Source organism: Lonchura striata, chromosome Z, assembly GCF_046129695.1.
Source record: "Lonchura striata isolate bLonStr1 chromosome Z, bLonStr1.mat, whole genome shotgun sequence".
Taxonomy (NCBI): domain Eukaryota; kingdom Metazoa; phylum Chordata; class Aves; order Passeriformes; family Estrildidae; genus Lonchura; species Lonchura striata.
Window position 1 is genome coordinate 40184678 of NC_134642.1, and position 10762 is coordinate 40195439.

Below are 10762 nucleotides of genomic sequence, written 5' to 3' on the forward strand. Positions count from 1 at the left end.
CCAAATCTAGCTCCAGATACAAAATCCTTTCAGCAGATGCCAACAAAGACAATAGCAGGTTGGTAATATGGTATAGATTTTGCCTGAATGGAGCAGCAAACCGAAAGTGAAGGGACAAAGCATGTTGGTTTGTTTTTTTTAATGTTTTTTAAGCGGAGGATTACGACATTGGCCTGAGCACAAAAATAGAAGTGTGCCAATACTCAGAAGCATAATTCTGCAGTTATTTTATACTTAATAATTAGGTCTCTGTGGTGGAAATGTTGGAGTCTGTTTAGCAGAGCATTTAGGTTGTAAAGATTTAAGAGAGCTAAGTCACAAGAGCTTTAAGTAATAAGGTTAAAACCAGTATTCCTGAAAGGGACACGGTCAAGGCTTGAAGTCAAATTTCTTTTCAAACTCACCAACAGTTTTAGGCTAGAGATTATTCTCAACAAGACACCTCCTCTTATCTTTCATCAGACAAGACATCCCAGTCTAATTCACTTTCCATTTATACAGTATGTTCAACTGCAAGGAAGAGCATCAAGAAACTGAGGTCAACAAAAAGCTATTGAAATGCCTTATCTTCTTTATGTTTTTTAATGCACCGACTCCCCAGACACAGGCAATCTGAAAGGGAACAAAATCAGGATTTTTAATTCCTTTAATATAGTTCCTACCCCATGCATCTTGCCCAGCAATTTTAAGACTTTTACAAATGTAATTGTGGTCAGCAAAAGTAAATCCTGCAAACAAAGCAGGCAACATTTACTCATATCTGACACTGGCCAAGTTTAATTTTCTCTCAGCATAGTTTCCATGAATTGAACCTCTCTCAGCATATGCTTCCATGCTGAATGCATGGACCCACCTCGAATACAGTTCTGTCCAAATCCCACCCCAGCTTATCTGACAGAAGGATGAACATGCACTCGAGAGCAGTATGCCAGAGGGAATATAAACTAAGTCACAACTATTAGCTGGCAGCATTCTCTTTCATTTTTAGGATGCCCACATGTAGCTATCAAAGAGGCAGAATTCCTGCCAGTACTGTGCCCCAATTCCTTACCACTTTCCACAAAAGCAGGACATGAATCCAAGCCATAATATGGTGCTTTGTAAGTTCAACCAGCATATGCCAAAAAAATTCCTCAGTTGAGGACTTATCATCTAACTTGGTTCTCTAGCCACAGCTGGTCTCCTGCACCCCACACTACACAAGGAGGAAAAGGCTTCTAAGATATGTAGGTACTCGACATTTTCTTATTTTTATGTGTAATTATTTGATTATTCAAAGTTCATAATGGGGAAAATAACTTAAAAGGACAGTAAGAAATCTGTTTTGAAAGCTTGGTGAAAGAGTTAGTCTCTAATGTGTTAGAGATGTGTTAAATGTTTATGATGCACCAAGCAAATCACATTTGCCTCTTTTCATGAAATTATCAACCAGAGATTTCTCAGTTGTTTTTTTTTTTTAATTTTGATTAGATTTGAAGCTTTCTTCCTAGCTGAAAGAGACACATAATGTATTTAATAATGTATTTAGCTGAAATCTGCTCATCACAGAAGACAGAAGTACACATATAAAGATAGTTAAACATAGAAATCCTGAAGAGTTCATATGCCTGCCAGTACTACTTCAGTTCTTTCAAAACTTGCAAATAGCATTCCAACTCAACAACAGTTAAACAGATAGAACTGTTTTGGATCACCACTCCCATCTTCTTCTAGAAAACAATTATTTAATAGTTACCTGCGGTAGCTCTGATCAAATCAAATAAAACATGGGCTGTCCAAAAACAATTCCTAGCAATACACGAGGGACATTTCAGAGGGAGTTAATTTCATGAAGTTGAGAGTAATTACTCCAAATTGACTGAGAAGAATAAATACAAACCAAAACTGCCATAATCAGATTCAGGAATCATTTACTAGGTGTTTTCCAGGGGACCAAAAAGCCACTACTTCTCAAGCAAAGAGGACAGCAGAATTCCTCTCCACCTTAAAGAGCTATAAATCCACGGTAAAATACAAGAAATAAACTGTATTGACACAGGTTGTGTGGCCCAAGATGTAGAAAGTTAAATGCACAGAAAAGCAAGAAACTTTAAAAAAAAATCTGAATAGAGACACAACTCCATCAAGGGTATTGTGCCCTCCCAACTCATTAGCTGATTTAACTGCTGCTGATGGTGAAAAAGCATTAAGCATCCCATAAGCATTTGTCCCATGCTCAGGAAGAAGCAAGCACTTGTGAGATTAGGTACTTTCCAGCCCATGGCAAGTGAAGATAATGCTAAATATTTGATGCACATGTAATAAAAATCAGAAGGTCTAAAAAACTGCAATGCGCATATAATTGAAGTAGTCTTGTAGCCCACTGACCCTTGCTTTAAATGCATCCAGAAAGATTAGAAAAGAAACTCCAAGATGAGCAGAGTATGACACCCAAGGTGAAACTCAGAGCACACCTATAGGAGGTCAGGTACCTACAGATACTGAGCACTCCAGACAAATGTCTGAAATGTCTAAGGAGTTAAAGTTCTAGGAAAAAAAGATGCCTACTGTTCAACACTGGCTTAGAGAGACTGATCCAAATTGTTCTCACATGGAATTTTCTGAGACACACAACTCACTTAGGGTAGAACAGTGTCTTAGCAAAGTGTAAGATGACACAATATGGTGGGTGTCCAGAGGAACAGTAATAGACAGCCACTTGAGAGGTAGGCCATGATCAGTGGTGTTTCCTATTCCAAAGCCTGCCATATGTCATTCCTTCTCAACTGGGCATTTGCCACTTACACAAAACCAAGCAGGACACAGAAGCCAGTCAAAAGGCACATAATAAAAGCAGAATTATGCACAGCAGCCTAATCAGGTATAAGGAGGGCCTAAGAGAAAAAACTCCATCTGAAATTTTTCTAAATGCAAAGAGATATGATCCAAACACCCAGGATATACCTATGGAATAGGAATCTGTATCATAGAAAGCATCTGCCAAATTTTACAGGTGACCATTTACAAGCACAACAATACTTCAGCAAAGCTCTTGGTAAACATGGCTAAAGCAGGCACAGATAAGCACACACCAACAATACAGGTAAAGCAGATTTTTTTTTTGTTGTGTTGATGAGATTAACACAACAATATTAAATGCAATTTCACTTACTAAACCAACGTCAGAAAGTAAAGACAGCAAAGAAGAGGAAATCCAAGTGCTAAAGAGAAACCTTTTAAACTCCTGACTCCAGAAATGATTCTTCACATGAACAGCAAGCTGCTTACATACAGTTCCACACCAAGAACATGCCAGGTGTTAACCAGTGAGCTCTAACATAAGAGGCAGAGTTAGTGAAGACTCTAGACACTTTCACAGCAGCTCCAAATCTGTTTTAAAGACCACATAGGGAATTATCAAAACAAAAGAGCAACAAAGAAAAAGTTATTAGACACATCCCTCTAGTTCAAGATCTCTTCAAAGAGCAGCAAGAACAGCTTTTATGGAGTGATTAAAGTATTTTTCAAAACACTGAGTAAAATTTGATGACAAGGCACAAAAAAATATGCAGGAAGAAATTTCAAAGGAAATTTGTAGGAAGATGATTTGCCATCAGACATATGCACTTCACATGCATTCAAGCCAAGTATTTGAAAGAAGGCCCTGGATTAAAAAAACAGTTTTATTTACTTAGACTTCCAATGCTGCTGTCTAAGTGGCAGCCAGATCTTGGATTGTTAAGAGTATAAAATTAGGTTCTTTCAGCATTTAGATTAAATGCAGCACTTTATTGCATATTAAAAGAGTATGCTAATAACAACTTTAACAAATTAGGCCTGCCAGATCCCAGACTGAAGGAGTCAGCTCAAAGTACTCAAGGGTAAAAAGGAAGCAGACACTATTCAAATTCAGAAAGCATCTCTGCACCTTTCCCTCATCCCACTGAGAAATATAGGGAGGTTTCAAGTAGTTCATAGTCCCCTAAATACCTAAAAAGTAGGTTTCACACTGTTAGTTGAAACTTGCAGTTACAGTGCCCAAAGCACAAAGGGTGAGGATTTTAAACAGGAAATCATCTGTTTAATGATCACCTGTGCATCAAAAGTCAGATGTGGTTTGCAGGTTTTACTGAACAGAAAAAGCTAAAAATCTTAAAAAGCTCTCCAATTACAGTTTTATAAACCTAAAACTTAACTCACAACACAAAAATGCTCTTTTAATAGAGAACACTTATATCTTAGCCTTATTACCCAACACTACCTACACTGGTAACTTCCTGACTAAGGACAACTACAGAAATAGAGCTCATAATAGTCACACAGCAAATTATAAATTAATCATTATATTTTAATAGCCTAGTGTTATAACCTTGCATTTCTGCTATTACTTTTAATGTTCAATTCTCTTCTTCATCATTTTGACCTACAAAAAGATGGACTGGGGTTTCTTTTCAATTCTACAACTATTTCAGAACAGTCACAACAGAAAGCTGAAGGCACTGCATTCAGTTTTTCAAGGAACATTGAGGTAAGTTGAGGCCATTAAATCAAGGTGGGGAAAAAGAGAAGTTCCTGACACTTGGCCACTTATAAGTATAGGTATTTCTAAGTACAACACAAGATTGTACATGTTTTCATTTCTTTTATCATTAACATCCATTTCCATTTTCCTTCTTTTCTTCTTTCACTTGGATGTCAACACAGTTCAATTCAGAACTGGAACTCAAATTTTGTTGGCAATAGAGGGATGGATACTTAAGTTCTCAGAGTGGTAGTCCAACACTTCAGCTGCTTTGTCACAAAGAGTCACAAGCTCTTCTAATTCTTCAGCACAGCCACACAATACACATTAGGCAAACAAGAAAACATCACTCCTAACCTCCAGACAATGTCATTTCACACAGCAGTCAACTTGAAATTCTGGAGTGCAAGAGTTCACACAAGTCATTCTCCCATGTAACTCTGGCAGCCAAATCTCACACAAATATTGTGGATCAGGCCCCAACATAAAGGCACATTGCACAAAAGCACTGTGACCTCATGGGACTAAGTCAGGTACTGTGCACATGGATGAGGGAAGACTCCCACTGCCAACATCCTTGGCATTATAATTATCAGGTGGACCAGACAGAATGCTTTGGAATACAGTGACAGGGAAGACACAGCTTAAGCTGCTATGAACCAGAAAGGAGAAAAACTAGAAGAGAATCATCAGTCTTGAGACAGCAGGGCTGGGGACAAAGAAAAATGCAATAGAAGTGAGCAAATGAAAGGGCATGAACTATGTGTCAGGACAATGACAAACGGAGGCAGCGACCGAGTGATCCAGCCTCAGCAGGGTCCACTTTGCTATGACTCCTGCAAGCTGTGCTGAGACAGCAGTTATTCCCATCACCAAGTCAGGAGACAGGAAAGATCAGGAAAAGAAGATTTATCTAGCTGAGATGTGGGTTAAAATTAACAGTTACAAAAGAAAGTCAAGAAAGTTAACAATGCAAGACTGATGTGAAAAACTAGATTGCTTCTCTGGGATTAGTTTTATTTAATATGTACTATTTTCACAAATACAACACTAAATGCAAACTAATAAAGCAAACTATGCCAAAAGAAGATTATCAGACATAATCCAGACACAGCTGCTCAGAACAGGAGTGCATGCAACCTCTCTTGCACTTAAGCAGTGGAAGCAAAATACAAAGAAGTCTCCTAAAAGCCTCAATCATGTAATATTCAGGATTTCTTTTCTTCTTCACTTCACTTACACTTACTGCATATTTTCCTGCTTCAAAAGAATCCCTTAATTTGCTCCTACTACAGCCCATTACCACTGGGTTATTTCACAACTGAACTGCTGCAGACAAGCCCAGACTCACAATTCCTCTGAGCTTACATTTTCTGTCAGGTGTTTCCTATTTCTATGGCAGACACAGCTCAATGGTTCTGGAAAAACACAAAACAAAGCAAACAAAATACACCAAAGAAGCAAACAAAAAATGCCACGTAAAAAACAACAACAAGTAAAACAAACAACAAATCAAAACAAATAAACAAAGGCGAAAAAAAGAAAAAAAAACACAAAAAAATTATTTGTTCTCCAAAACAGTAAAAGAAATGTAGCACTTGATCAAGAAGACATATATGCTAGCTGGTCTTTCAGGAACAAAGGCAGCACCCAGACATGTTTGGTCACAAACACTGAACACTGTTTTAGATTTGTGATTCATTAAAATACTATTAATGCACATAATTCAAGGGGGAGGGTGGAAAATAAATCAATAAATTAAAATGCTATCATTCTGACTGGCAGGCTTCTTGTGACGCTGACACATGGCTTTTTCCTTTACATGTAAAACTGCAATCCAGATGCTATTAACAGCGTCCCAATCACCTACATTTATTCCATGGGAGTTTTTGTTGTCTTTCTTTGTTAGTCTCAGCTCTACAACATCCAACCCCACATGACTATGTAGTCTTCTATGTGTCCTATTTTTAATAGAAAAAAACCCAGCTTTTCCAACTTCCTTACTAACAGCTCAGTGCTGTCTCAACAAGATTAGTTCATTTCACAGGAAAAGTAAAAGAATCAAGAGAAGTGCCATATTGTTGGGCTTTTTTTCAAAAGTAACCATTAATAAAATTAATAAAGCCTCCTCCTTGACCCAGTTGTTTTATCTCAGCCCCTGGTATCTGTTTTGTTTTTCACGCTGCTCTACCTCAACATACTTCTATATCAGGTTAGATGGCTGCTCCTTACGAGATCTCATCAGCTCATCCTTTCAGTCATGCCTATTTCAGAAAACATGTTTCTTGACGTTTAGTAAATTGACTAATCTAATTGCAATCTTATAATAAAGTTGTTCAGTATAATCTATTTAAATGAATACTGGTCTTCTGTCTTTGCACAGCAGATGGAATGGAAGATAAAATTTTCACAGTAAATCTTCACACAAAGTCACCAGCCACCTCAAATTTCTTCTTTAGCTCTTCACACAAAGAATAAATGAAACACAAGAGCACACTATTCCAGGCTCCTGAAATTGTTTTGTCCTAAAAACTCTACAGATCAAGAATAAACACTCTAAAAAGAGAAGACACTTTCAGTAGCTCAATCATTCAGTTCATGTTCTTTCACTATTGCTCGTGAACAGTGTGTAAATACATTCTTAAGACAATCAGCTTCAAGTGGTATTAAACCCACTTTACTCTAACTCTGAAAACATTTTGAGGATGAACCACCAAAAAGAATAAAAACGCACCTGTAATACAGATAAGCATCCTTCAGCTAATAAGACTCAGCTTTAATTACGAGATTTTGGCAAAACCTTCAAAATGGGCTAGACAAGTCTGCACTTCACAGTTTACACAGAACAGTACGAAAAGCGTATTTAAGATAAACTTTCCACTTGTGCACCTCTCCTGAGCCCTTAAACACGTGTTTCATAAAAGAGCTGAAACTTAATTCGGAAACACTCCCGAAAATCAGCACTCTCACCAAAAGAACACATCTCAAGACGTTCTGTTGGACATCTTACACCATCACCGACACAGGACTTTTGATTCAAAAGAGTGAGGAACAGCAGGATAAAAGGAGCTGTTATCAATAACCCGTGTGTGTGACAGAAGAGCTGAACTGCTAGCAGCGCCAGGTTTTTTACCGTTCCTGGCAAAGGAGCTGAGAACATTAAAACTACACTTTTAAGCCGCAGGGCACGGCTCGGGGACGCCCTGTGACCGCGGCGCTCAGTGCAGCGAGACACGTCCCAGTAGCGTGAGCCCTGGCAGATGGTTTCCCCCACGGATTTCTTTATCATTATTTTTTAGCACAAGGCAGCAAGAAATGGGAAACCGGAGACAGCACTATAATCCACTGCGCAGAGAAAAAGCCGGCTTCCCGCAACCTGTTCATCAAGCGGACGAGGCTCGATAGCAGGATGAGGAGGTAATTAGGAATGTATGTGAAATAACAATGCACGCTCTAAGGCGAGTATACGGAGTGACAGCGGGCTGCTTCCTGCCCGCGCCGTTCACTGGGCGATTCAACTCGTGTCCGAGCCAACTCCCAAAGTCAGCCACGGCTCCTCCCGAGGCTCCGGACCTCCCCGGCCGGGACCGCCGCTCCTGAGCCGCACCTGCTGCCTCGCCATGCGGCACCTCCGGCCCAGGAGCGCAGCTGGAGGCCCGGCCGCGGCCACCCGCGGCTCAGCAGGGAGGCACCGGCACGCCCGTCCCCGCTTCAGGGAGGCTGAAACCCACTTCGCCCAGGACAAAGCCAAGCCCTGCCCAGGCGTGTCCCCCCCTCCGCCGCCGCCCCGCTCACCTCGCACGCAGAGCAGCGACATGGCGGCCCCGGCAGCCGCCCCCGGCTCTCCTCATGCCGCCCCGCGGACACCGGGCGGCGGCGGCGCCTCAGCCGGGGCGGGGCCGTCCCGCCGGGCAGGGCCGAGTGACGACGGACGCGGCAGGGGGAGCCCGCGGCGGGCCGGCCGGCTGCGCTCGGGGCTTTGTGCTTAGCTTGTCTTCTTGTCAGGCTTTTGTTTCACTCCCGAAAGGTGAGGGTGCTCGGTGGAGGAGGAACGCCCTGTATGTGTTTTCGCTGGAGTGCTCTCACAGGTTCTGGTGTGCTAGCGTAAGAATTATGGAATGTGTTGAGAGGGACCCTCAGGGATCATCGCGTCCAGCCCCTGGCCATGCACAGCTCAACCCAAAAATCCCACCGTGTGCCTGAGAGCATTGTTCAAATGCGTTTTGAACTCTGTCAGACTTGGTGCTGTGACCACTTCCTTGGGGAGCCTGTTCCAGTGCCCAACCACCCTCTAGGTGAAGAACTTCATCCCAAAATCCAACCAAAACCTCCCCTGACACAACTTCAGGCCATTCTCTCAGGTCCTGTCACTGATCACTGGAAAGAAGAGATCAGCGCCTGCCCTTCTGCTTCCCCTTCTGAGGAAGAAGTAAACTGTTCTGAGGTCTCCCCTCACTCTCCTCCAGGATAAACAAGTGACCTCAGCCACTCCTCATATGGCTTCCCCTCAAGGCCCTTCCCCATCTCCATTGCTGATGAAGAAACTCAGCTGACAATGAAGAATCTCAACTGAAGCACAGCAACAGCTGTCTGTATACCCCCATGCGGAAAAAAACAAGCCAACACTTAGGGAAAAGCAGGACAAGCAGAAGTGATTACTGTGTCCTAAAGCTCTCTTTCAGTACCCTTCCAGCTACAATGGCCAACCACCTCTGAGGATTTCCGGAACCCTCGTGTTTGTGTGGCTGGTTATACCCAGTACATCTTTCTGCTTATCTAGTCTATCTCTGACACCTCCAAAATTTGCATCCTCATCTTCTGATTGAGCAATTCACAGGTCAGCTGCCTGTTGCAGAAATAACCTCCTGAGGTGGTTTCCCTTGAGCCCAGTTCTAGTAGTTTTCTCTGATTGCCTCTAATGCTTTTAGAGGCTGCTTCATCCCAAACTATAAATAGCCACAACACTGCAGAATGTGCTTCTCGTTCCAAACAGAAGATCTAGCAAATAATTTCTGAAACTGAAACTCAATAGCAAAATGTCATATAATGGGATTGCTATTCTGTTAATATTTAAAACCCCAAAGTCTGCAGAGAGTGTGAAGGACAAGACTCCTGCTTGCGTGTTTCAAAAAACAACTAACCTTCCCAAAGTTCACACCTAGACAAGGGAGATTTAATTTCTGCGCAGCAGATTTTTCTGCCTTTATGTTTGCTGCCCAGAACTGCATCAGTGAAGGGAATGTGTCAAAAACATACATATCTCTGAGATACCCAGAGGAACCATTTGTAAGGATAAACTATGATATTCCTGCAAACAATCACCCAGACTGTGCACTAAGGGTGTTACCAAAAGCAGACTCAAGGGACTGGGAACACTTCCACTTAGCAGTGTGCATGGGAATTGTCAGTGCAGGGAGCTGCAAATGCCAGCACTGAGGCAGCCAGGGAAGAAATCTCTTCTTGACCCTGAAGTGGCTTTAATGCTGCTGAAATGCTGCTAGACTCCTCAAAAGCTCTGCTTTGCTTCTCTATGTGTTCATCACATGTAGCAGCAGCAGCAGACTGAGTAAGAGTTCCAGCGCAGCAGACTCTGCATTGTGGCAGTACATCATCCAAGCCTGCCCCACCTATGAGCTGGGCATCCCTCTGACTTTCCAGTTAACTTGAAGGGAAGTTAGTGTTTCGCTTTGCAAAGTCCATTATTATTTACCTCCCATGTGTCTGAGGCTATAGTATCATGTCCCTGGCCTTTTCAGATCTCTTATTGCTCTTTTGTATTTCTTCAGAGCCTCAGAGCTGTTCAACAGCAAAAGGGTTTGCTCAGGGGTCACTGAGCTACTCTGATGCCTTTCCTTTCCTGTCTTCTTTGCAACCTTGTTGCAAACAAAATCCTTTGAACTGTGCATTAGCTAATTTCTGCCACAACCACACAATCTCATCATGACTGCTCTCCTCCCTTTACTGGGCCCCATTGCTCTGCCTGTCCTAATTTAAAAATTAAAACATTTCAGGCCATAATTGTCACAGACTGCATCACACAGCACCTGGTACAGCAAGTCCCTATCTTGCCCACAGCTTGTAAATGCTACCAGAATAGGAAAATTATCTCATCAAGAGCAGATGATGTCATATGCATTTTAAAATCATAGTAATGCATTATTAGCAAGTGTGGCAATTAAGTAAGTGTCTTGTACCTACAATGTGATCTCTTACCACCAACAGTAACAGTGAACACTGAGGTTATCACAGCTGTTATGATTT

General features: G+C 41.7%; 1 protein-coding gene across 2 annotated transcripts in view; it reads right to left on the minus strand.

Annotated features, from left to right (window-relative positions):
- Window positions 1-8410, minus strand: part of UNC13B (unc-13 homolog B) — a 206046-nt gene extending 197636 nt beyond the window's left edge. For both annotated transcript variants that reach the window (XM_021554690.2, XM_077790533.1), the window contains exon 1: window positions 8297-8410. In XM_021554690.2, coding sequence (XP_021410365.2) covers window positions 8297-8318 — 22 coding nt within the window. In that variant the 5' untranslated portion in view covers window positions 8319-8410. The remainder of the gene's footprint in view (window positions 1-8296) is intronic.
- Window positions 8411-10762: the final 2352 nt, after the last annotated feature.